The sequence below is a fragment of the Crocodylus siamensis genome, chromosome 1 (genome assembly GCF_052110815.1).
Source record: "Crocodylus siamensis isolate JL-2025a chromosome 1, ASM5211081v1, whole genome shotgun sequence".
NCBI classification, from domain to species: domain Eukaryota; kingdom Metazoa; phylum Chordata; order Crocodylia; family Crocodylidae; genus Crocodylus; species Crocodylus siamensis.
In genome coordinates, this window is record NC_143395.1 from 258,931,362 (window position 1) to 258,956,019 (window position 24,658).

Genomic DNA, 24,658 nt, shown 5'->3' on the forward strand with positions numbered 1-24,658 from the left:
TACTTTGTTGGACAATTTAGGGGCTCTGGGCCCTGATGCACCTGGTGTCAGTGGGGGCTGTGCAGCCCAGGAAGAGCCCACATGGCCTGGCATCAGAGGTGAGTTTGACATCCCCATTCCAGAAGAGCACCATGTGCTGTGGGTTGAGAACCTCTGGGGTAGATGTAGTGCAGAAGGGAAACTGAAATAGCAAGCAGAACTTATTTTTTCACTGACAGCTGTGAGACACCTTGTATATAGATTGCTGAAGCCAGGGATATTACATTATGCAAAACAGACACTGTCTGTGCTGCACAGGATAATTAAAGTCACTCCTCAGTAACTACTGAAGTATTTTAAAAGTATTAAAAGAAGCAGATATAAAAAATGCACTACTGGGTAAAGGTTCATAGAAAAGATAGAAGAAAAAATAATGAAAAGTCCATTTCTGTAAGAGCAGGATCCAATTTCCTGGGAAACTATGTGTGGTCTTAACTTTGCACAATGTGAAGAGTGTTGCTAGCTCCTGGGATTATATCACAAAACTACCAAAATCCATTATTTTTCTTTAAGCAAGGGCTGCTTGAATGAATTAGTTGCATCAGAATCACAACTTTCAGATTTTTAAAGAATGTTTCTGGCGATCATAGTTGTTGACAAAAATTTAAAAATGCTAACCAAGCACAGCCCAAAGATTCAACAAATCAGAAAGTAACTAAGAATCCTGAAAAAAAAACTCATCATTTTTTGTGTGGCCTAATTCTTGATTTTAAAATCCCTGATGTGGGGACTGGGTGAGTGGAATTGCTGATGTTAGTGGGGACTACACACAGTACATACAGTTAGTGAACACATAGATGTGCTTTGGCAGCATCTGACCTTCTGATAATCTCAGACACCCAACTGACATTTGACAAGGATACAGCAAATGCATCTTGTATTTCTCACATCCCTTACAAACAAATCCATTAAAAAAGGGATTTGGGAAAAAATGGGATTTAAAGTCCCTGTGTGTAAGAGGTCCCACCCAGGTGAATCTGGACCTTACTTTTTAGGACTTACATTAATGGAAAGGCATAGTTAGCGGTATTAATTTAAAATCATGTAGAAGAGGGTATATTTGCACCTTATAGAATAGTGATTTTCAGCTTTGAAGCCTTGAGATTCTTTCAAGGGATTCTTTCACGTACTGTTTGTACTGTAAACACGTTTCACAAGATCAACTCAGAGATTTCAAATAGGAATCTCTAGTCATGGGTGGATGTAGGATTTTGAAAATGGGCGTCACAACTTAAATATTAAGGGAAAAAGAAACTAGAAGCTTTACTAATATGCTAGGGGCTAAGGCTGTGTTATTCAGTTTTAAATTGATGCAAAAACTATAACTTCATTGGAATGAGGAAAAACAGTCTGCAGGGCTGTAAACTAGGAACTACATTACCAGAAGCAGCTAACAGAGAGCGGAACTACAGAAAAAAGGCAAGCTTCATTAAGGGCCATTAAAAAAGAGAAAGGGTCATTAACACCTGTGGAATGAAGAGCTTAGAAGGAGTCAGGTCTCTTTTCTAATGGGCTTGATGTTCCACTAACTGAGCTCTATTTTCTCCTCAATTATGTTAGGAGCTCCTGGTAATTTAATTTGTATTTCACAGCCTTTCAGGCTGTTTTTAAACCTTTGGTAAAAGCCTGAACCCAGGTGCAGAAATGACTTTCAGTAAAGCACTGGACACACTGTCAGGATGTTCATGGCTAGATTTTGCTTTATGAATCTGAGAAAAAAGTTGTACCTTTAATTCTAATGACTACAGAATGACTAAAGTTAATTCTAATGACTGCAGAACTAATGAACCGACAGCTTTTCATTACTTTTTGCCTAGTTCACTGAGGACCGCTGTTATAAACTCATACATCTGTACATAGATTTGTACATAAAATAGGATATAGCAAATTAATGCATATTCTAATGAAGTGATATTTGTTTTTGCTTCAGTGTTAAAATGAATCATACAGCCTTAGGCCCCTGGTGTAGTAGTAAAGCTTCTAGTTTCCTTTGAACTAGAGGGAAATAAGTACTGTGTGCAATGAGGTGATGCACCTCACCTCTGCGCCCCCCCTTTCCAAAATCCTAGACGGGCCCATGATCTACCCTGCCTGGATGAGACTGAAGTTAGGTTGTTACTCCCAGTTCCTCAGTGACCCAAAAAGGATTTTGCCCCAGCAGGATGAGGCTGACTACATCTCTCCAGCAATGCAAGTCCTGCCTGACATTTCATGCGAGATGAGGTTGAAGTTGGGTCCTTATTCCCAGTTCCCCGAAAAAGATTTTGCCCTAGCATCCCAGCTCTGTATCCAGGGCTATCTATGTACTTGACACAGGATCGGATCTGAGTAACACACGCACATTTCCGATGCAATTTTAAGGCGCTAGGCTGAGCAGTTCATCACCAGCCACCTTTAAGGGTTTGGACAAAGGAACCAGGGACGGGGGACTAGGACTAAAGAAGTGAGAGCAAGGACCCAACTCCAGCCTCGTGGGTGAGCACAGCCAGCTCCTGACCCCTCCTCCGCCCGGGTGCGGGCGCGGCAGGGGCAGGTGAGCGGGCGGGCGGCTCCTCCCCCCGGCCCCAGCCGGGCGGGTTGTGGGGCTGGAGGCAGCGGCAGCGGCCGCGCCCGGCAGGAAGTGTCCCGGCAGCAGGAAGCACCGAGCCGGCTGCAGCAGGTAGGGCAGGGCTGCGCGCTGCGTCTCCCCGGGAGGCGGCCCCTGGGCGCCGATCCCCGCTCCCTTTGGGGGGGAGCAGGAGGTCCTTCCCCGCCGCTGCTCCTTGCTCCCAGCCTGGAGGCTGCTGAGCTGAGCCCCCCGCCTCCTGGGCATTGCCTGCATTGCCGAGGGCCGATCTTGCTCGGGCAGGGGCTGGGCTGGGGACCTCTGCAGGTCTCGCTTCCCCAGCCACGCTGGCCGGGGCTGCTTTCCTGTTCCCGCTCCCTGGCTTTCCTGTCCCTGCTCCCTTCCTGGCTCCGGACAGAGTTTGGCTGGGCACCAGGGTGCGAATTAAGGGGGAGCTGACTGCCCTTCCCCAAGAGATGAGAGCCCCCCTGTAAGATTTGAAAAGCATAACCTGGGGGAGGGGTCTGATCGGCTTGCTCCTTCACTTAGTAGGTGGACTCGTTGATCAACTGGTTAGTTGGAAACGTTGTTCTTTGCAAGCTTTTGGGTACAACCACCCTTCTTCAGGCAGAGGGAGAGCCCCCGAGTACTAGGGAAGCACTGGAGGTCTCCCCTGAAGCCGTGGCCTGCTTAGTACTACATTGTTTTTGCTTTTTTCCCTTCCTTATTTTTTGTTAACTTTCCTGTGTGGCTGCAGTGTTTCTAAGCCTCAAAAGATGTGTAGGTCGGAAAGAGGAAGTGTCTTGAGACATAAGCTGCATTTCTCTTTAAAAGGGATAGCAGTAGTTGGGCCAATCTTGTTGTGAAAGGCATGCTGCCTCTGACCTGCAGTGGTAAGGCGGTGGTGGAAAACAGCTACAGCTTTGCACTGTCGGTGGGGTAACTCCACAGTTAAATCAGAGCTGCCATAAACACTTACACTTTCCAGAATGCAGGTTTGCAAACACAGAAGTGGCACCTCTATCCGTGCCACCCTGCTGCTGTCAACACAAACTTGCAGCCTTTAGTGGCAGTTCAGACAGAGTTTGAATGACAGCCCTTTGAGTCAGTCCCTTGGCATGTGGGGAGGACAGGCAGCTGTCTTTCAATCAACTTGTGTTGACACTGGGTACCATCACCCAGTTATTTCAGGCCATGTTGCACTGTGTATTTCCAAACAGGATTTTGTTTTCCTTCTTAAATTATTAGGTTAAAGGGCGCATGAGGAGTACTGACACTTAAGAATTTTTTTATAAGCCTATGAAAATAGTTGTGTAGGGCTAGAATGTGGACTTAGTACTTGCACAGGAGAGCAAAGCCTCTCTTCACACCTCTACATGATGTAATAAGATTGTGGATCCCAGCATGCAGAAGTGGCTGCTGTTTGCTAGCTGTCCCAGAGAAGATGAGCACAATGATGGAGCAATGGGCAAAGCCTTCACTCTGTAATCCCAATGTACTAGGCAAGTGGAGCCAGTTCTAAGGATTGTTGTAACTGGCTGCTGGTACTGAAGCCAGGGGAGACAAGAGGATTGTGTCTTTGGGTGGTCAGATCCAGTACTTCCTGTGATGGTACAGTTCATATGTCTCTTGCTCACTGCTGTGCTTAAAGGTATAATTGAATCCTAAGAATGGAAGTGCCAATTCAAAGCTAACTATAGTATATCATCTGGGACATTGTAGTGAAACAAGGAGATGGGAAAGGTATCATTTATCTACCAGGCTTAGGATTTTACTTTCCTACGCTTCAGTTGCTTCTTTTAAGTTTTAAAAATATCTTCTTGGTATCTTCTGGGTGCATCTACACGTGGGCTTTAAATGCACAGTAGCCGATTTTACTGCACATTAAATTGTCCGTCAAAAAAAGTGTTAATATGCTAATACACAGTAAATAAGCAACTGCACAGTAAGTGTCACTAAAAAAGTGTGTTCTTTTTCTACTGTGCAGTAGGGCAGCCCAATGTGCATCTATTTAGTACCTCATATCAGAGGTACTGAATTCAATGCGCAGTAGCAAAAGCGCATTAATGCATGTCTAGATGCACCCACTGAAAACAAAAAGATAGAAGATATGTTTAAATATTTTTCCTGAGTTTAGCATGTGTGCATGCTCCAATAAAATAATCTTTTCTGCAAGTTACCTATTACCCTGGTTCTTAACTTTGTATCATACCAGCATCCCTTCCAAAAGGTAAGTTGCTTCTATGACAAAATAAGATGGTGCTGTTAATGTTTTTAGAGCTGTGTGGTTGTTACTCTAGTCAGTCAGACTTCCTCTTTTTTTCCTTCTCTTTTTTATTACATTTGTGAGTCTGTGTTTAAACAAGATAACAGGCATCCAGTAAACTTACGGGTTAACAGAGGTGATGGGAAATGCCTGAATTTTTTTTACTGTGGATGTAGGGTGAAATTCACAGCATCTGCATAAAGTACTCCGAACTTGTGCTTTATATGAGCAGTTCATGGGGGAAAAAAATGGACATCCCATGCTGTGCACTGCAGATCTCTCCATGCAGCTGTTATTCCAGCTGTCTGTTCCAGGTTTCTCAGGTAGTAGGTCCACTGAAATCTCATAAACCTGGTTTTCCAGCTCACTTCTGTTGTGGCCATCATAGCAGTCTAAGTGGGATTACTTTGAAAAAGTGTTGTAGGTGTGCAGATGTCCCCAGGGCAGGTGGCTGCTCCGGTAGTAGAACCCTTTATGTGGAGTGTGAATGGAGTGTGGAGGATGTCGGGCTAGCTCTCTGGACTAAGCAAGAAAGAGAGGAATAATGTTCATGGAGAGATGTCAAGCTGAACAAGGGACATTGGGGGGAGCCAAGGGATCCATGTATAGCAACAACAAAAGTATAGGAGGATGTTAAGGAACAGACCAGTGAACTCTTGGTGAGAGATTTAATTCTTCCAGGACAAATTGGGTTTCTCCTTCCCAGAGGTGAAACAAGAATCGAAAGTCTCCTGAAAGAGTAGTGTTAGAGTAGTGCTGTAGCCATGATGGTCCAGGAATTATGTGAGAGCCAAAGATTTATCTTTTAGTTGACGAGTTGCATAGTTGGAATAAAGATAGACAAGCTCTCGAATGCAGGACATTTTTCTTCAATATATTGCTCCCAAAAAATTCTTGCCTGAGAAAGGAGGTCAGTCTTGATACAGCAGATATTGTGATCAGTAGTGTCTACTGCTGGCAGAGTGCAAGCACAGTTCTTGGGTTCTTTGTACTAAAACAAGAGAATAAAGACTAAAGAAAAAGGCTTGGAAAGCCATGCCACCATGTGATGCTTCCTAAGAATCCCATGCTAAGACAAGCTCTTTTTCTTAGCAACAGTAAGCTTTATTTTTTTAATTCAGACTTTTCTTTAGTTCACATTTTTTGCTCATTTGAAGGGAGATAGAGATTAATCATATATCATGTCCACATTTAAGTCAAAGCTTGAAAGCAAAGCTGCAGTCCCAACTAGCTTTAAGCTTGGTACCAGCAGCAGTGTAGCCAGAGCTGCACAGAGCTCAGCATGGGCTAGCCACACACATTTTTTATGCAGGTTCCCTGGTGAGTTTGGCAGCCTGCACTGAATTTGGGTGTTACTGTTAGCATCTGAGCTATGTTGTTTAAAGCACTGTTGGGTATGGCTCCACAAACTACAGCCACACCTTTCATTACAGTACACTTCCCTTTAGGATTACTGTTCATCAGCTGGCTTGAGCCTGCTACCAAACAGCAGCACAGGTAGCGTACCACATGCTGCCTGTAAGAAAGAATGTTGTGCGTCTTTCCTCATTAGAAGGAGGTATGAGACAACTGTATTGGACCAGATCTTGGTACACCTTCCAGTACATTAGATGTTGGACTGCTTTTGATATGCTAAATGACATTTTTGTCATTTGCAGCAGGTATCACCAAACTAAATCCCTTGAGCCAAAACTGCCTACTAAGAGGTTGGATCCAGCCTGCAGAGGTCTGACCAAGCCTGGGGGAGCACAGAGGATTGGGTGGTGTGCAGTGGCTGGTCACCTCTACAGCATCCTCCTCCACAGCCCTCCCTGCTGCTCTGTATCTGCACTAACTCTCTCTGCAGAGGGCCAGGTACTACAGTGGTGTGAGTGCAGGCAGCTGGTACTCTGGCAGGGTAGGGGAGATCTGCAGCCTGCAGCAGAGAGCTGGGTCATGAGCTTCAGGCCAGGGTTACAAAATATCACCAGCCCCTGATCTGAAAAAATGCCCACTGACAATTTTTCAGAACCGAAAGCAAAACCCATTGAAGTGAAAAGATAAAGGACTGTAGCATACTGTTTTTTTTCCACCCCTCTTCTTTTTACTGTCCTGACTTAAAGCACAATTTAGCCATGGCACAATCAATTTAGAAAAGGGTCTAGCCTTTCAGAGCTTAATGTTGGATTGATGTAAAACATTTATTCAGATTTTTGACATCTAGAAAACTAGTTACAGTAGTTAGCCATGTTACTGAAAAGTGGAACCTGTGAGGCTGTGGTACTTAGAGTACTAACTTTTCAATATCTCTCCTTCTTGTCTTCAAAATGAGCTCCTAGTGTGAAGAATCGGCTAATAAGTGACTGAATGCAGAAAAAAGGAAACCCAAGAGGAAATCTGCTCAGTAACACCCCTTGAGAATCTTTCAACAACCTGCAACATCAAGCAACCTTTTTTCAAGCATTATCATTTTGTCACCTAAAATCTGATATTAGCAGTGAAGTAGATGGCTCAACTTCCCCCTGGAATTCATTTTATCACTTTATTCACAAGAGATCAGCGGTAAGTTTTTAGTACATCTAAAAAACCTTTAATCTTGGAGAATGCCAGTTCTTACCTGAGAATTATTGTTCCCTTGCCTCATTCTCTTTTGAACTTCTCAACACTTAAGATATAAAGTGAGAAAATACTGATTTAATTTTGTAATGAAGAACATTACCAAGAGTTTAAACTTCAGGATGTTTAATATAAATACCAGGTGACAGAAATGTACTCAAGGCCCTTTATCGGTCATTAATTTTCAGGAGCTAGCAAACGAGTGCCTGTTACTCTGCTTCATACATTTTCATTTGAAGAATCAGCTTTTTATTTTTGAGCTGGTTGGTTCAGGTCAGCAAAACAGATTAATTTCCTTATACTACTGTGTGGAGGAGCTGCTTGTTCCTCCTGTGTGAATCTACTGTTCTGTATGTAAAAGTGAGGAAGTGCAACAGCTGTACCTGGCTGATTGCTTTTGAAAGCTTTTAATGTTTCATTCTTTTTTGGGTAGCATCAGTTCTTGTGTAATTTCTAAAGAGAGAAAAGAAACATGTCAATGTTAATGAGCAGCTCTAGGAACTTATCTTCCTGACTCCAACAGATGACCAGCTGAAACCCTGAAAGAAGAGATTTGGTTATGTAATGTGGACCTGAATGTTTTGATTATATTAAAGGCCTAAAATAAAAGAGATGAACAGGGAAACTTATCCATAGATTCCATATGCAGAAAAGAGAGGACCACCGTAATTATCCAGCCAGATCAGACCTCTGACCCACACACAGTCCAGAGGACAGAAGCTGGAGCAAAACACATCTTGTAAAAGGATTCCCAATTTGCCTTAAGGACTTTAGGCAATGGCAAATCCATCGCCTCCTTTGTAAGCTGTTCCAGTGTTTAGCCACCCTCATTGATAGGTGTCTTATTTCAAGATTGAATGTTTTTCTTGTTTAAGCCTTGGTCAATAAGGTAAAAAAGTCTCCCTGACAGTTCTCAAGGGAGAGATCTCTAAGGAAATCCAGCGACTTGCTCATGCTATGGTATGTTAATACTCTAGTGTAAATGTATATAGTTCAATACTTGGCAGTACTTGGCTGATGCCTTAGAAGTGCCAGCGTCTTCTTTCTTTCTAGAGGTGCTTCCTATTAGATGGTACTCAAAATTGACTTTCTTCCGCCAGAAAAGTTAAGTCTCCACTGCATCCCCAGCATGCCCCAGGAGGCAGATCCCAAGTACCCACACACCTGATTTTGCTTGCATGCTCCAAACTTGGAAATACTATAGCAGAGTCACTCTTGGGGCATCCTCAGTGGCTTATCATGAGCACGTAGGGGATGGCTTTTAAAGACTGGCTGCAGAGGAATGCTCCTACAGCTGTTTCTCCGCCACATTTCTAGTGGTGGTGTTTGTGAGCAGGGTGCAGGCCAGCAGGTCATGTCTGGAGTTGTCCCTCTGAGGAGATACCAGTCATGGTTTAAGCCAGAGCTAGCCAACCTGTGGCATACTTTTCAGGAGTGGTATTGGCAGACTGGGGAAGGGACAGGCCGCCCATCAGAAAGCAGAGCAGCAGATTGGGTAAGGGAAGAAGATCCGAGTGGCACTGCAGGAGAGGGCAGGGAGTAGGGGGTTAATTTGTGGCACTCCTGTCAGAAAAGTTGCCCCCCTTGGTTTAAGCAAATGTTATGTATCCCAGAGCACTTTCTACAGCAGGTGGTGTGTTAGGACAGTACTACATGGGTATTTAAAGTGTGCTGTGCTGACCTACATTTCAGCTGGGGGTTTAAATATAAAAATGCATTGGGTAAAAACAAATGCAATGGACTTTGACTCTTGAATTTCATGCTTCTTGCTTGAACCATGCATATAGGCAACTGAATGTAATAAAGCATATTAAATGAAGATACATCACAAGGAATAACTGATGTTTATTGCTGTAGTGTATGAAGCCCTAGACATGGCCTGGAACTGAACTATGCCAGGGACTATATAAATACAGAACAAAAAGGTGGATGGTCTTTGAACTCACCATGTCATTTTTAAAGATTGATAAGCACAGAAGGAAGAAGAGATGACTCTTGCAGACCCATTGGATCTTTCAAACACCTTTTTTTTTCCACTTAGGAATGTAGTAGATGTCAAACAGACCAGCAGTGTAAAAACAAGTGTTTTCAAACATGGTTTTCAATAGACCCCTCTCCCCTACATTTCCAGTCACATGCAATCTACTTAGCAACAACATCAGTTGCTTGCATGTAGCAGCAATAATATGAAAATGAGTGTGTGTGGAGGGGGGAGTGTATGTGTATTATATGTGCACACGCATACAAAGCAAAATAAGTTACACTGTGTGTGTGTGTACACACACATACATATAAATATTAATTTTCCTATTGTTGCTATATATATCAAATAAATAGTATGCTTTAGCAGCTGGGAACAAGAAGAAAACCGATGGTTCACAGATCATGGCTTGGAAATTTCTGGTGTAATTTCTTGTAGACCAGCAAGAATGAACAGTAGCTTTGATGCTGGGTTAGGTTAATGGGCAAACTATTGAGATTGCTCAAGTTTACACCTTAATATAGGTTGTTTAGACCCTTTTCAGCTTTAAGGGTTTGTGATAACATGAAGTCAAAAATACTTGAAAAACGCTTTGAAATGTTTTAATAAAAATAGTTATAAATCTAAATAAAACAATTTAAGATCTTCAATCTTTCATTTATTCTCTTCATCATAGGTACCGGGCCTTCATTTTTGTTCTGACCTTTTTGTTGTATGCCAGCTTCCATTTATCAAGGAAACCTATTAGTATAGTTAAGGTAAGTAAAAGTGAAACACTTACTTCTTGGAACCAGAAAGGCATTCGAACAAAGAAGTGCACTTTTATCTTTCATAACAGCAGTGTTAAAGTTTAACCCAGAGTGTTATAAAAATTCATGATGACAATTACATTTGGCTTACAGTAAACTTTTATTATCTTTCCTAAGAACACATCTAGAATATTGCATGTACTTGTTACAAGCTCAAAATATAAAAGCAGCATTTCCATATGTCTTCTTAACTTTCCACACGTGAGTTAAGCAAAGTAGTTGTGTAAATACTTGCAGGATTGGGGCTATAAATTTAGGAAAGTCAAGACTGATGAATCAGTTGCAACCATATGAATGATGCAAACTAATCCTCAGAAGGCTTTTTAGGCATTTGTGTTATGGTTGGCTTATTTATGATGAGTGAGTAATGCAGTGATGTCAGAGATGGTAACTGAGGTTTTCATGCCTTCAGACTTGCTGTTCAAGCTGCAAATGTTTTGCTAATAAAGTAACCCGAATTTATTTCTCATCTCTGTCCTTCAGTTTATTGTTTAACACACTATTCAAATTAGTTCTTCCATACTGTTTAGAAGCACTGAACCTGTAAACAAAATAGTTGACTAGTTATATTTAATAGTTTTATTAATAGTATTGACTTAATTTCTAGTTAGACTGGCTGACCAAAGGGTTAAAGCTAAATTTTGCATTGTTCATATGAGAACCGTTATGACATCTTAGCTTAGACTATGGTTGGCTGGGGTTTGAATACAACATGGTTTTGGAGTGTATTGTTTCCAGGGATGTAGTTTTCCGTCTACTCTGGTCCTGAAAATAGTGCTAGATTTAGCTGTTTCTAGCTTGCATTCAAGCAGTGTGTGAACATTTTCTCAGTCTAATTACTAAACAGAATTCCTTTCTGTCTGTATCTCTTGGGAAGTTTAATTTAGCTATGTGTAAAACTTGTATTTTCTATTGCTTTCAGATTTAGTAATATCTACTGTTCTTTCCAAAAGTTAGAGGGTTGGGTTTTTTTTAACTTTACAATAAACTGTAATATCGGTTTATTGTACTCTTGCATCACCTTTTGACGTGATCTGTTAACCCATAGATCCCAGTTATACAAGCTGATCGGTGTGGACAGGCCCTTCTTCCCATATGGAATTCTAGTAATACAAGCTCCTCATAGACTCAAAGGCCATGTCCAAATGAGTGCAGACATTTGATTCCCTGGCATACTTTGTGCTACTGCTACTTATCCCCAGAGAACACCTGTGCCACATGCTCTCTGGCGCATGCCCGGTTACCCGGGGTGGGGTAGGGGAGGCTGGGGCTAGCAACTTGTGCTGGCCCCAGCAGACTTACCTGTGGGCTGGAGAAACTGCAGCTGCGGTGCTCCTCATGCAGCTTGGAGCCTGGCCAGCAGCTGGAGCATGGCTTTGGCAGGCCAGGCTCCAGTTTTGAGTGGTGTGCACTGCAGCCACGTGTGCCATCCTGCTTTTATCCATGGAGGTTTTTTTGACCCTGGGATCTCCCAGGATGAATGTTTGAGAGAGAAACTGAAAGACAGCGTGAAACATAAGGATTTTGGACTAACCACTTAGTGGGGATAAAGTTAGACACACTTTTAAATGCAGAGGTTTCATCAGGAGAGAAGCAAGCAAGTTTCTCAGCATTATTGGGTGGTATAAGAACAAATTGCTCTTTTTTACTGCAGTATCAATCCAGATGGGTGTCGCTGAACTAACAGAGCTATTAAAGATTTACACTAGTCTGTCTAAGTTCACGGACTTTACATACAAGTGTTTTTGGATAAATACACCCTTCCTTTTTATATTCTGTAAATATAATGTGTTTTCCTTGATTGAGGTGACCTACTCGTGTTTGACTTGTGTAATATAATGTACCATTGAAATGTGTTCGTTGACGACTTCAGCAGCTGTTGGGTGACCCGGGCCTCTTCCCACCATGATGTTTAGTGTGCTGTGCTGTTGCAGATGCCACCTTCAAATGAGATGTTCAGTCTAAATCCTGACTGATCTCTGATTCCCAAAGCACTTGTGAGACTACAACTGCTGAACCTGATATAAGGCAAAATCTACTTGTCAATCTGCATTTCTCTTGCAGTTTCAGATGAATGTAATTTTTCTCCTGTGCCTGCCTTATACAACCAAATGTTATTAGTCTGCCAGGCTTTAATATTGAGTGAAATGATACATCTGCAATATACTGTCCTCAATCATGTGCAGAAATTTATGCACATGCTTAACAGTATGCTCTGTCAGAAATCCATTGACCTCAGCAGGAGGATTCACAGTTAAACATATACACAATTGCCTGTAGGACTTTTGCTAGTGTAGGACCTAGTTCTTCTACCAGTTAAGCCAACGGCAAAACTTCCTTTGACTTCTAGTAATCCTGGGACTATGTTATCCCAATCTTATATTTGTTGACCCAATATTTGTAAAGTATTTTCAGATCTCTCAGAACAAACAGCACTATTCCAGAGTTTATTAGCCACATAACCACTCTTGGGGGATCTGGTCCAAATACATTAGTGTTTGTTAATTTTATTGACTTCAGTGGGCTTTGATTCAAGCCCCTAAATAAGCTGACTTGTTAAATTTGCTACTGCAGGATTCAGTCACAGATGAATTTTCAAATTCTCTTTCTGTGTTAGGGAGAACTACATAAGCACTGTGCTGCTTCAACTGAAGTTGAACTCCACTCCTACAAAGAATATGCTACCCAGAGTCAGCCTGCTAAAACGTTACCTAACAAGTCTCAATGTGGTTGGGAGCCATTTGGTGAGCTCTTTCACATGTTCATTTTGTAACAGAGGTATTTATAGATGTGCTGGAACTTATTATTTATCACAGAGATTCTTCGTGGGGAGACATGGGCAGAAGAGGCATGGGTTTTGTATTTAAATGTTGACTAATATGTTGTTGTGAATCTTCCAAATCAGGGCTGTCCAAATGCTGGGCATGCCACACAGGATACAGTGCCAGGAGCCCCACAGCATGCAGGCCCAAGCTGCATGGGCAGCCCAGCTCTCCCCTGCTCCAGCCATGTGCGTCATGCAGGGAGCTTGGTTCTCCCTTTCTCTCCTATCCAGCCTCCCCAAAGTTCCCACTGCAGCACGTGCAGGCCAGCTCCTTCCTACCGTATGTACGGTACCCCCGCCCTTCCCAGTCACATGCCCACCTGAAGTGCTGGCAGCCTGGTTCCTGCCTCTCGCATGCACAGAATGAGCAACCTGGCTTCCACCCTTGCTGCACACACAGCATAGGTACCCCAGCCCCTCCTGCTACACCTCCCCACCATCAGGAGCAAGGTGGAAGAGAGCAAGGAAGCCCAAAGGACCTGTCTGCCACAGCAGGACCAACAGTGTGGGGAGGGGGACAGGCAGTGGCTGCTGTGCCAGTTGGAGAGATCTGATCTAAATTTAAATTAAACTCTGTTAACTCCTGTTCAATAACTTCTTTCCATTGCAAATTGAAACAACCATCTCACCAGTGAGGACCCGACACATTTGAAAGTGTGGGGATTTCTAAGGTGCCTAAATATTTTTAGGCTTTTGTATTTTCTTGCTCGCTTTCCTTCTTGTTTGCTTTCCTTCTTTCCTTTCTTCTTTCTAGACTCGTGTGAATAAATTCTATTTTGCTAATATATTTGTCTTCCATTTCCAAATGTTGTTTTCAGACAAACTCCTACTCGTATTTTGTAATTAATAGATTAAAATACAAAATGAAAAGCTTTAAAAAAGAGACGTGTTCTTTTTTCGGTTGGAATATTCACTTAAAACTAAAAAAGCATATTAGAAAAAAATTAGAAAAAGATACGTGTATGAAATATATAATGGGTTGAAAGCTCTCAATTCCAGATGCAATGGTTTGTGATTTGTTTTGCAAATGTGTTATTTAGATAAGAACAACTACAAGCAACTACTGGGAGCACTGGATTATTCATTTCTATGTGCTTATGCAATTGGAATGTATTTAAGGTAATTCTTTTATACCTTTTGAAAACTACTAATATAAATGGCTGAACTGCTTCACATGTGTTGTCCCTCGTCACTGGTAAGTTTCTAAGGAGTGATCATTGAAAAGGAAAATTTGGATAGCCACATACATTGAAATCCTGGACCTTGTCACTTTGAAATTATACCTGTCTTGAAACCCATATTATGGTGAACTCTGTAGGTGTGTAAGAAAGATTCTTTCTTCTCCCTTGGGTAGGCATGTATTTAAAGTCTCAACCTAGCTAGCTTATCTACATCAGTGTGGCAGTAAAAACTTTTCAGCAAATGATTCTATAAATGAATCATTTCTATTATGACTACAGTGAAACTTCTTTGAAAAAAGGAGGTTGTTCTCATGTCAGCATCTGGCAGTCAGTTAACTAAATATTGGCCGTTTAACTCCAGCACATGATACAAATTGCTCAGTTTAATATTTCTGCTGACATTTGTCAATAAATCCTTGGTTAAAATGTTAAAGTTCTCTTTTTCTGGCTCTGGCTACAGGGTACCCTTGGCTTGCCTGGGGGGCAGCACTTTCAAGCACATTACTGATGTGGACAGGTTGCTTCCCAAACTGGAAGAAGTGCTACTGAGGCCCCTTTACACATTACTGGTATGATGCAATTAATTGGCTAATTGCACAATTAACTGAGACCAACTACACATGCAAAGTACCTATTATGTCATAAAAAGGTCCAACCAGCTATAAAGTTAGACCTCAAAAATATGTTCTAACTTTATAGCTGGTTGCTATCCAGATTTAATTTCCTTGTTTAACAGGGTCTGCCCCTGCAGCTGAGAGCTGTCAGTGGACTCTCCATCCCAGCAGTGGCCCCATGCACAGCTGGATCTGAGTCCCACACCTGATGGGACTCTTAGCCATGACTGTATCCCACTTACAGCCGGGCAATGCCCTGTCAGGCACAAGACACTCAGGCACAAGACACTCAGCCCTGACTGTGTGTGGGGTGCAGCCAGGGACATGCATCTTGTCAGCTGTGGGACTTGCAGCTTGCTGTTAGCCAGTGTAGAGGGAACCCAGGATAGCAGGCTCCCCCTGTACTGGCAGTAAGGCATGATAGGATCTGATGCTGGATCCCATGTGTTGCATGGCAGGAGGCACAGTTGGGTGGATTGCATGTTAGATCCCATTGCAACTTTACCTGCATGTGTTAAACGGGCCCTGAGAGATGGTGCTAATTAGGCCCTTTTGCACTACCACATGAACATAGGTAGCCTGCTCCCAGTTTCAGAGGCTGCCTTTGTAGAGCAGCGTAGGGACCTAGAAAGCCCATTCTGGAACACAGTAAGGTTTCAGGTTAGACATGACTTATATTTCCGAATGCGGGTACTATTTCCCTCCAATAACTCTTGTTAAATAAACATTTTCTCTTTTCCTGCATGCTCTCAGTGGCATTATAGGTGAGCGACTGCCCATCCGGTACTACTTGACAGCTGGAATGCTTACCAGTGGACTCTTCACTGCAATGTTTGGCTTTGGCTATTTCTATAATGTACATAACCTATGGTTCTATTTGGTGGCTCAGGTAGGCATTCTGCTGTTTTTGTTTCCCTAAATTCTTTGATTTGTCCAGAGTGCTTTTTATAGCATCTTGTCTGTTTTTAAATAAGAATACTACTTCATGGTTAAATGGCTAGATAAAACCAACAGAATTGCATTTGCTTAGAATGAAATAACAGATTGCTTGCCATAGCTTTTCTAGAAATACACTGTGCCCTAAAATTATTATTTTTTAAATGAAGTTGAACAGAATTTTTTTGAAGAAACTATTTGAGAGTCCAGATAGATTTACAAACAGTTAATCAGCTACATTTAAGAAACTCCCAGGCATTGCAACAAAGCCACAGGAGGTGGGACTTTCCAGAGCATCTGTGCTTCTATCTGAAGCCAATGGGAATTCTTGTTGGCTTCAGCAGAATTTGAGTCAGACTCTTAATGGGACTTGAGCTTCTAAGTCATTTAAACATTTAAAAACTTGCACTCAGAAGAACTAACTTAGTTCTCATAAGAAAGAAACAATAGTTTGAGTGAATACCCATTATTGCATGTTAAAATCCATACTTCATAGATTTCATAGACATCAGAGCTGGAAGGGACCTCAGGAGATCATCGAGTCCAGGCCCCTGCCCAAAGGGCAGGAAGTCAGCTGGGGTTATAGGATCCCAAAAATATTGTTGAGGTGATGCATATTGTGCTGCACCTGCTGCATTCACAACAGAATTTTAGACTGGAATTGTCAAAGGAGCCTGAGGAAGTGAGGCATGAGGTCCTTGCGAATCCCATTGAAAATCCCAGTTTAAACACTTTGAACATCTTTCAACCTCAGACTTCTGACTGAATTTTGTCTGTTAAATATATGCCTTCAAAATATAAGTGCATTTGTGCATGGATATATACGTGTGTGTTTGTGTGTTTTTTCCACCCCCCCCCACACACCTATGTAAATCTAGCTATTTGGATATTTATAGATATCTATCTAGATAGATAGATATCTATATAAATATACCAAGTGGCAGATAGATGGGGGGGGTGATTATTTATTTTTATATATAAATTAAATGAGGTAAGAGTGAGAGAGAGATCTTGTGTCTTATTCCATTTAAAAATTGACATCCTAGATTGTAAAACCTGATGGAAGACTGCTTTGTACACAGACATTGCCACACTTTCAAATTGGGGCAAAAATTGTAAAAAATATATCCAAAAAAAAAAACGTTTAGACATGCAGTTCTCAGTTCTCCTAGCTCTTTTTTTTAAGGTCTGTCAGGTTCAGTATCATCATTGGGAAGCTCATAAACAGGAGCATAATTTTCTGCAAGTTTCATCATTAATAGCTTTACTATTAATTAATAACTAGCATAAAAGAACGAGGTGTAGGTACAAATATTATCACCTTTAGGTGTCATGGGTTTATTCTTGTCCTACACAGGATTTCCTAAAAGATGTACTTGACATAAATTGCATAGGAATTTCTTATTCATACATTTCCCTGTAATATGCTTGCAGATTGCTAATGGATTGGTGCAGACTACTGGCTGGCCTAGTGTAGTTACCTGTATTGGCAACTGGTTTGGAAAAGGAAGGTAAATATATATGTACACATTTTTCAAGGTACTTGAGATATTTGTAGGTCATTGCAAATATATTTATATCAATGCAAATACTTCCATTTAGTTTCAGTGGGGGCGTTATTTGAATTAGACAAACCTTTCAGATGATTCCTAAAAATAATTTGATGGCAATTAGCTTATCTGAATAGTTCAAGAAATAATAGTTTGTATTATAGTGATTTTATATGCTAATTTTCTATTTGCATTTTATTTTCTCAAAGTATTTCAGAGTGGAATTTTCAGGAAGTCTTGAAAAATTTCTCTTTAAAATCAAGATATAGGCTGTTATTGTGGTGTTAGTTTTAAATGCAGTTTTTCGTATCTTTAACTTGCATAAAAATGTCAGGGTGTGACTCTAAAAATAAATATTGGCATAAGGCATGCTTGTTTACAACACTTTTAATTAAAATGCTATGAATTTTCATAAAAAGAGCTGTGGGGCAAATGGTAGAATGACGTGTTTTGTCATTTCTTATAGCTCTTCTCTTTATTTTTTTCTAAATGGCCACCTCTTGCAATCTTCCTGAGAGTATCATTTTACTAGCACTTTGTAAAGTTATGTGGTAGTCTTCATAGCACTGCAGTAGCTACAAAGACATCCATCAGCGCCAATGGCAGTAGCATAGAAATAATACTCAGTAACGCCGCTCTAGCTTGAAGTATCTCTTACAGCTATCACTGTATGAACAGTGTAATCAGTAAGACCAAGAGAGAGGATGTACAAAAATAAAGGGTGATTTCTATATCATGGGACGTAGAAGAAAATATATAGTGAAGAAAGCATAGGGGCTCAAACCAATTTGCAGGAGCTTCAGAGGTCCGTTTGATCCATGTTGTGAAATTGGAAGTGTGTTACCAAACCTAGCAAGATGAAGTGCAGCTGAGTAAAAAGAATTTACCATTTCCAGTTTTGTACCATGTAGTATATGGTCTGTTGCTCTTAGGAGGGAGGATGGTGGACCTGTGAATACAACAGTAAGCTGAGACTTGCATTATCTGAATTCCAGCCCTGACTTCATTCTGAAAATTAGTACTTGCTTCACTACCAGAAAAGTTGCATTCTTACCTTGAATTAGCTAACTTCAAGTTAGCAGATTGAGTTAAAGAGTGGGGTAACCGTCTTGAGTGCGTCTACATTGTCCCCCTGACAAGCCTGGGCGCCACCCTTAATGCCTCCCCTCTCCCCACCCCCACTTCCTCCTGCTCCACACACACCAGCTCCCCAAAATGAGGCAGTGGAGTTGTTTTTAGAGCAGCCCTAAGCATGTGCCCAGAATGCTCATCGGTTCTGTGTCTCTGGACTGTCCACTGGCACACATTCAGCACTTTTCTGAGGCAGCTGCGTTTGTCTTGTTGCCAAAATTTGGTCCACATGGAGCAGGAGTGAATGAGCAGAACAGGCTTCATGACAATGCTCCCAGGTGCACATGGAGGCAATGTAGACCTGCACAGATTACATTCCTCCCATAGGCCTTAGGTTATCTTCTAGCTCATGTGAAAGTAACAGTCTGCCTTATCTTCCCCTAGGATTATACCTCATATTAGGAACACAACTGGTTTTTCCCCCTATAGAGAAAACACAGCCATAGGGACTGACCACAGACCCCTTGAACCTATATAGAAAATGCTTTCATTCACTTCAATAGACTTTGGAGCAGGCCTTTAGAGCCCAGACACGTAGGTGCTCAGTACAAGACCTATGTTGCATAGAAGGAAGTTCTTCATTAATGTTGAGGTGTGGTGAGTCTGTTGCACCTCAACGTGACACCCCGTAGCCTGAAGCATAGGGATCTTCTTTGGAACAATAAAGCTTCAAACAAGTGTTCGTCATCGGAGACAGCAGTGGTGACTAATTGTTCTTTGTTATGCTTTTCTCCAAGTAACAATGTTCCCAAGCAGAATAACTGAAATTGTCATCTTTTTTGCACACAGGAGAGGTTTCATCATGGGAATCTGGAATTCTCATACTTCAGTGGGAAACATCTTGGGATCACTAATTGCTGCTTATTGGGTATCTTCCTGCTGGGGTCTGTCTTTTGTGGTTCCTGGTGTTATAATCGCTTTGATGGGGATCGTTTGTTTTCTGTTTCTCATCGAACGTGAGTATATCATCTTTTTATTTAAATGTATACAAAATGGATATGAATATCCACTGGATAAGTTAAAGTAGGCAATGCCACGTGTTTCCCAAAGGGTTTTTACATAAATAAATATCCACCCAGCTATTCTGACCGTCAAACTGCTTCCTTCCCAGAAGTCTTGATAGAGAAAAAGATGCCTGCATCCAAGAATTAATATATTCAGGCTCCAACAAGCTAAGAGGGGAGAGGGAGTCTAAATCACAGTTTAATCTCCACCTGTGCCTCTCTCATTTGTATATTCCTGAGGCATAGTACACAGCAACAGACTGAAACTATCCTGCTTGCCCCAAACCCATATATTATTTTAATTCTCTAGCATTATTAAATTCAGTCCCAAAAAGAAGCAGCAAGTTCAAAATCAGTTCAAGAATAGCAGATTCTGGGTATTCCTAATCTGATAGCCAGGAGCACCTTCATTTAATTTAATATACCTGGTGTTTGGCTGAGAATGATTGTATGATTGTGCTTTTTTTGTAGGCTAAGTACTAAAGAAAACAAAGCAATCCTAATTTAGGTGAAAAGGAATGTGGCTTTTTTTAAACATAAAATGTGTCGAAAACAGAAAGCTTTTTGCTGCTTTAACCATCCTGGTACAATGGTCCTAGGTAATTCATACCACATGGTTCACTTAGTTTGCTCCAGGACCTCCCAGGGTTGCAGCAGTGGCAATACTACAGTGCAGAGCCTGGCTGGCAGCAGAGCTTGACTCCAGCCAGCCAGGCTTTGGCTTTGGGTGGTGCACACTGCTGCCATGTGCGCAACTCTGCTTTTTTTTGTCTATGGGGGTATTTTTGCCCCCTGGATATCCCTTGCAGCTCGGAGAACAGCTGAACATGCGGTATGTGGTGCTGCAGATGTGCCTGCGGCACCACATACTACACTCCTCTGTACGCAGCCTATCAGCATAGTTTATTCTGGCATGGGAAGCAAAAGTAATTATATAAAACATTCCTGTATCTGTATAGCTATGTCTGTACTAGGGCTTATGCTGTTATAGCTGCAAGGGGTATGATTTGCGCTGGTGAAACTTTTTAGACCCTGCCTTAATGTCAGTAATATTTCAGGAATGAGATCCATTCTGCTTGGTTTTTCACCTAACTGTGTATGCTGTTTTATTTCAGATCCTAAAGACATCAAATGCTCTTGCACACCGCCCAGTGTAAGTCAACACTTTTTTTTTTTCTGTTTTTGCTCTTTTCCACTGTCAAATTCATATTTATGTTAGTGACTAGGGACCAACCAAGGATAGGCATGACACCAGGCATTGTAGTAAATGTTCCCTGCTCCAAAAGAACTTAGCGCAGATCTGGGTTCGGCAACTTTTCAGAGGAGCGGGTTGCTGCTTGTGACCTGGACGCTGCTGCAGGCCACCAGTCCCTTCTGCCCCACCACTAGGGTGTCCATCATAGAGGGTTCGGTTGTCCTCTGTCGTCTGTTGATACAAAACCAGACACCTTTCTGTCCTCTATTTTCCTCTTGAAGAGAGAGTTGAGTTTTATCTCAATAGAGGACAGAGTAGCAGAAAACCAGAATGCCCTCTGTGATGGCCACCCTACCCACCACTGCCACAGGCCATGGCTCCTCTCCTCTGCTACATACTACCAATAATAACCAGTAGCAGTGAGAAGGGGTAAATTCTGAAGCAGTCATGAGTGGCACGTGCCATAGGGAGCTGGGAGTATTGGACAGTGAGGGACTGGGGGACGGGAAAGGGACTTGGCAGTGGGGAAGAAAGGGATGGCGGGGACTTGTCAGGCCAATCTACATGCCCCCAGTCCCCCAGGATGCTGCAGGACAGATCCAAGCACTTCGCAGACCAAAACCATGCCTGTAGGCTGTAAGTTGATCTAGATAGATAAGAAAACTACAAGGTGAGGGAAGAGGTGAAATGAGTGGAATGGACCCTGTGATGGCAGCAGGCAGCTCCATTTGTAGGGGAGAGGGGGGAAGGGGTTAATTAAGAAGAGATAACATGAAGGAAAGGGAATCTCATAGATGTGAGTTGAAGCAAACATGAGGAAGAGAATTGGAGCAGATAGCCTATGAATTAGGAATAGCTCTTATCTTTCTTTCCTTTTTTTAATGTGGATAAAATTGACAAATTACATCCTAGATCATAAGAGGGTGGCTGTAATGAGGAAAAAAGCCCTCTGGTATAAACCTGAACAAATGAGGAAGGACTATAGTGTTATATTGACTTTTCTCTTCATCTCCAATAAATCTTTGGAATTTAAATGCCATATGGCTGCTGGCACCAACCCCATGCATTTTGCTGCTGGTAGAGTAGTTAAGATTTTGAAGGGCAGCCTGGATACCACCTCACTTCCAAAGGACTGCTTTATTGGAAGGAGTACCAGTTGCTATGAAGAAACTGTACCTTGTATTTAGTTTTATTTGTTACATATGGCTCAGGCTTCTGTCTTCATGCTGGTAAATACAATCTCTTTTGAAACGGGCAGTGTGAAAACCCAGTGTCTGAGACCGATTGCTTTTTATGGAGAGAGGGTTTTTTGCTTGTTTTTTGCAAGGGAGGGAGGAAAAGAGGGAAAAGTCCTGTCATTCTGCTTTTAATGTAGATTTAATTATTATAAAAGTAACATGCACAACCCTTTACTTGTGGTAGCACAATTCCATAAGTGTAAAATTAACACTGAAAATCCCTGAACTGGAATACTTTCACCCAGTCTGCAAGAATTAGAGGCAAAACTGTACCAATATGTCTGTTACAACGGGTTATGTTTTGTCCATTGATGTCAATCCCAGCATAGTGGTTTGCTAAAGGCAAACAAGTTATTATCTACTCCCCTGCTGCCTTGTGACGAGGCATAATGATAGCTACCTACTGCCAGAACTACCTCAGGATAGCTGTACAGCTATTCGTTCCTGAACCTGGTGTAATTTCCAATAGTATGGAAAACTGATACATTTAACACCAGTACATGTATTCATCTGTCCGTCGCCTTAGATTCTGAACACTCACGCAAAGAATCAGGTTTAACTGGCTGTGACTATTCAAGGAAGCACTTGCCAATTACCTTTTCATGCAGACCTTAGATTTTAACTGCTTTAAATGTGTGTGCTAAACTATTGTTTGTTTAGCTGCTATTAAAGTAGGTTGGGAAATAGTTTAGGCCTCACTGCTGCAATAACTTACCCATGTGATTGACATAGAAGTTAATGGGACTGCTCTGGAATGCAAAAGTAATAAATGTAGAAGGCTGTGTGAAACATTAGATAAAAGCTAAAGTATACCATAATCTGTACTGGTGTTAGCAAGCATCTGTTTAAGATGCATTTTCCTTTTTAAGTGTAGATATAACCTAAATGGAAAGGGATGGGTTAGAAGAAATATTGAGCAAAGAGAGAGAACAATGTGTAAAATAGAGCTTTAGCCATATTAATATGGTGGCATCCTTCTACCAAAAAAGCACATATGCGGTATGCTTGATTTATGAATATTATGCATGTGTATATGCAAATGCATGTGTACATCTGTAAAACATCTGTAGGCAGTTTCCATGGCAGTTTTGACTTTGGTGAATGTTTGCTGGTGGCAACATGCTGGTATGGCTTTGATTACGCTTCAGCCAGCAGGTAGACTCAAAGATTCGTGGAGTTCTGCAACATTTCTGAAGCAAGTGATTAATTTTATGGGTTTTGTTTTGTTTTTAATTCTCTGGGAAGAAAGCAGACCAGGTGGTTCATCACAATGGATTCTTCAGGAATGTAGCTGTCCTTACCCTGTCCACAACTGACCCATACAGGCTTGACTATAATAAGGATTGATCATGGCCTCATCTATATCCCTTGCTGCCAACTTTAAAGTCAAATTGTGTGTTACAGTATATTCCCCCTTCCCATCTGTTTTAAAGCTGTTGCCTCTCTAATTTTGAGTGCCTTCCTGGTCTTGCATAGAAAATTAGGGTAACTAATTGCTTCTGTAGCATGTTTCATGTCTTACATTGACACCTCTTCTTTCTCTTCTCCTTTCCAAATGAACTAGTCTTAATCTTTTCAGCCTCTCCACCTGTGAAAGGCCCATTATAAAGCTTCTTATCACTTTTAATTACCACTCTTTGGAATGTAATTTTAAGTTTTGCTTTATCAGGAATAGATTAGGTGTCTACAAGCATCTTCCGTTGGAATTCCTTCTCCATTTTTGCATACATCTGTAATCTCATCCTTGATTGAGGTTACATGAATCTCATAAATTTCTACCTGGAGGACACTTTTTCATATTTGTATGTTTTACTGTAGATTGAGAAATAATTTGAGTATTCTAGCTGTTGGGTACAGTGTCTTTAGAGGAAAATGTATGCAGAATTAGTCATGTGCTTAATTGCATTACATTTCATATCCGTGCACTATTACTAGAAAATATAACAAAGAGCTTTGCACAGTTAATCACTATTATATCTTGCCAAAAGTTGACCTGAACAAGTTACCTTCAGCTGTAACTCTTCTGATGTTTAACATAAATCTGTCATTTTTTGTTTAAGTTTATTTTCTGGCAGTTACCGTTCCCCACAAAAATGTCCTTTGACTTAATCTTCTCACGGATATCAACAAGATCACTACCCCACATCCAACCTCATTGTCTGGTGACGCACTTGACCTACTGTTTCCCTGGAAACCTTGCTCTCCAGAGCACAAAGTGTCCTTCTCTTTCTCCCACCCCCAGAGATTCTCGTTTGCAGATCGCGTAGATGACTTGAAAACACATTTTTTCTCTTGGACTTCCCCCAGAAATAGGCAAATCTCAATTTTGGGGGCTAAATCCTCGTAAATGGCATTGTGTCATTAGGATTGGATGAAAACCGTGCATTTAAAATATGTCTGTTAGGTATTAAGCATCCTCGACTCCTGTTCATTTTGGCTTATTTGCATTCTCTGTTCACTACAGATTTTATTTTGGAAGTTAAACCAATGAATAATATTAATTTAAAAAAATAGTATAAACAGAGTTAGAAATACAAATATTATAGCAACCAATGAAATAAATGAGAGTTGAAAGAACAATAAAGCAGACTGCCAGAGAGCAGATTTAATGGTATTTGTAATAAGAAAAGAAATGTACAGCAGCCTGTGCACATTTTAGTAGCTTTTTAAATATTAGTATTGCTTCTAATCTCTCTTTCACTTCCCTTGTAACATAAGCTGTAGTCATAACTGATCAATATTCATGAACA

The 24,658-nt window shown here is 41.4% G+C and overlaps 1 protein-coding gene across 2 annotated transcripts in view; it reads left to right on the forward strand.

Moving 5' to 3' along the window:
- The first annotated feature begins 2,510 nt into the window (after positions 1-2,510).
- Positions 2,511-24,658, forward strand: part of SLC37A1 (solute carrier family 37 member 1) — a 48,026-nt gene continuing 25,878 nt past the window's right edge. The window contains exons 1-9 of one of the 2 annotated variants that reach the window (XM_090061308.1): positions 2,511-2,698; positions 7,162-7,391; positions 10,103-10,184; positions 12,853-12,979; positions 14,100-14,178; positions 15,608-15,743; positions 17,225-17,301; positions 19,261-19,427; positions 20,591-20,628. In XM_090061308.1, coding sequence (XP_089917434.1) covers positions 7,336-7,391; positions 10,103-10,184; positions 12,853-12,979; positions 14,100-14,178; positions 15,608-15,743; positions 17,225-17,301; positions 19,261-19,427; positions 20,591-20,628 — 762 coding nt within the window. In that variant the 5' untranslated portion in view covers positions 2,511-2,698; positions 7,162-7,335. The remainder of the gene's footprint in view (positions 2,699-7,161; positions 7,392-10,102; positions 10,185-12,852; positions 12,980-14,099; positions 14,179-15,607; positions 15,744-17,224; positions 17,302-19,260; positions 19,428-20,590; positions 20,629-24,658) is intronic. The other variant, XM_090061318.1, reaches the window with a different exon arrangement.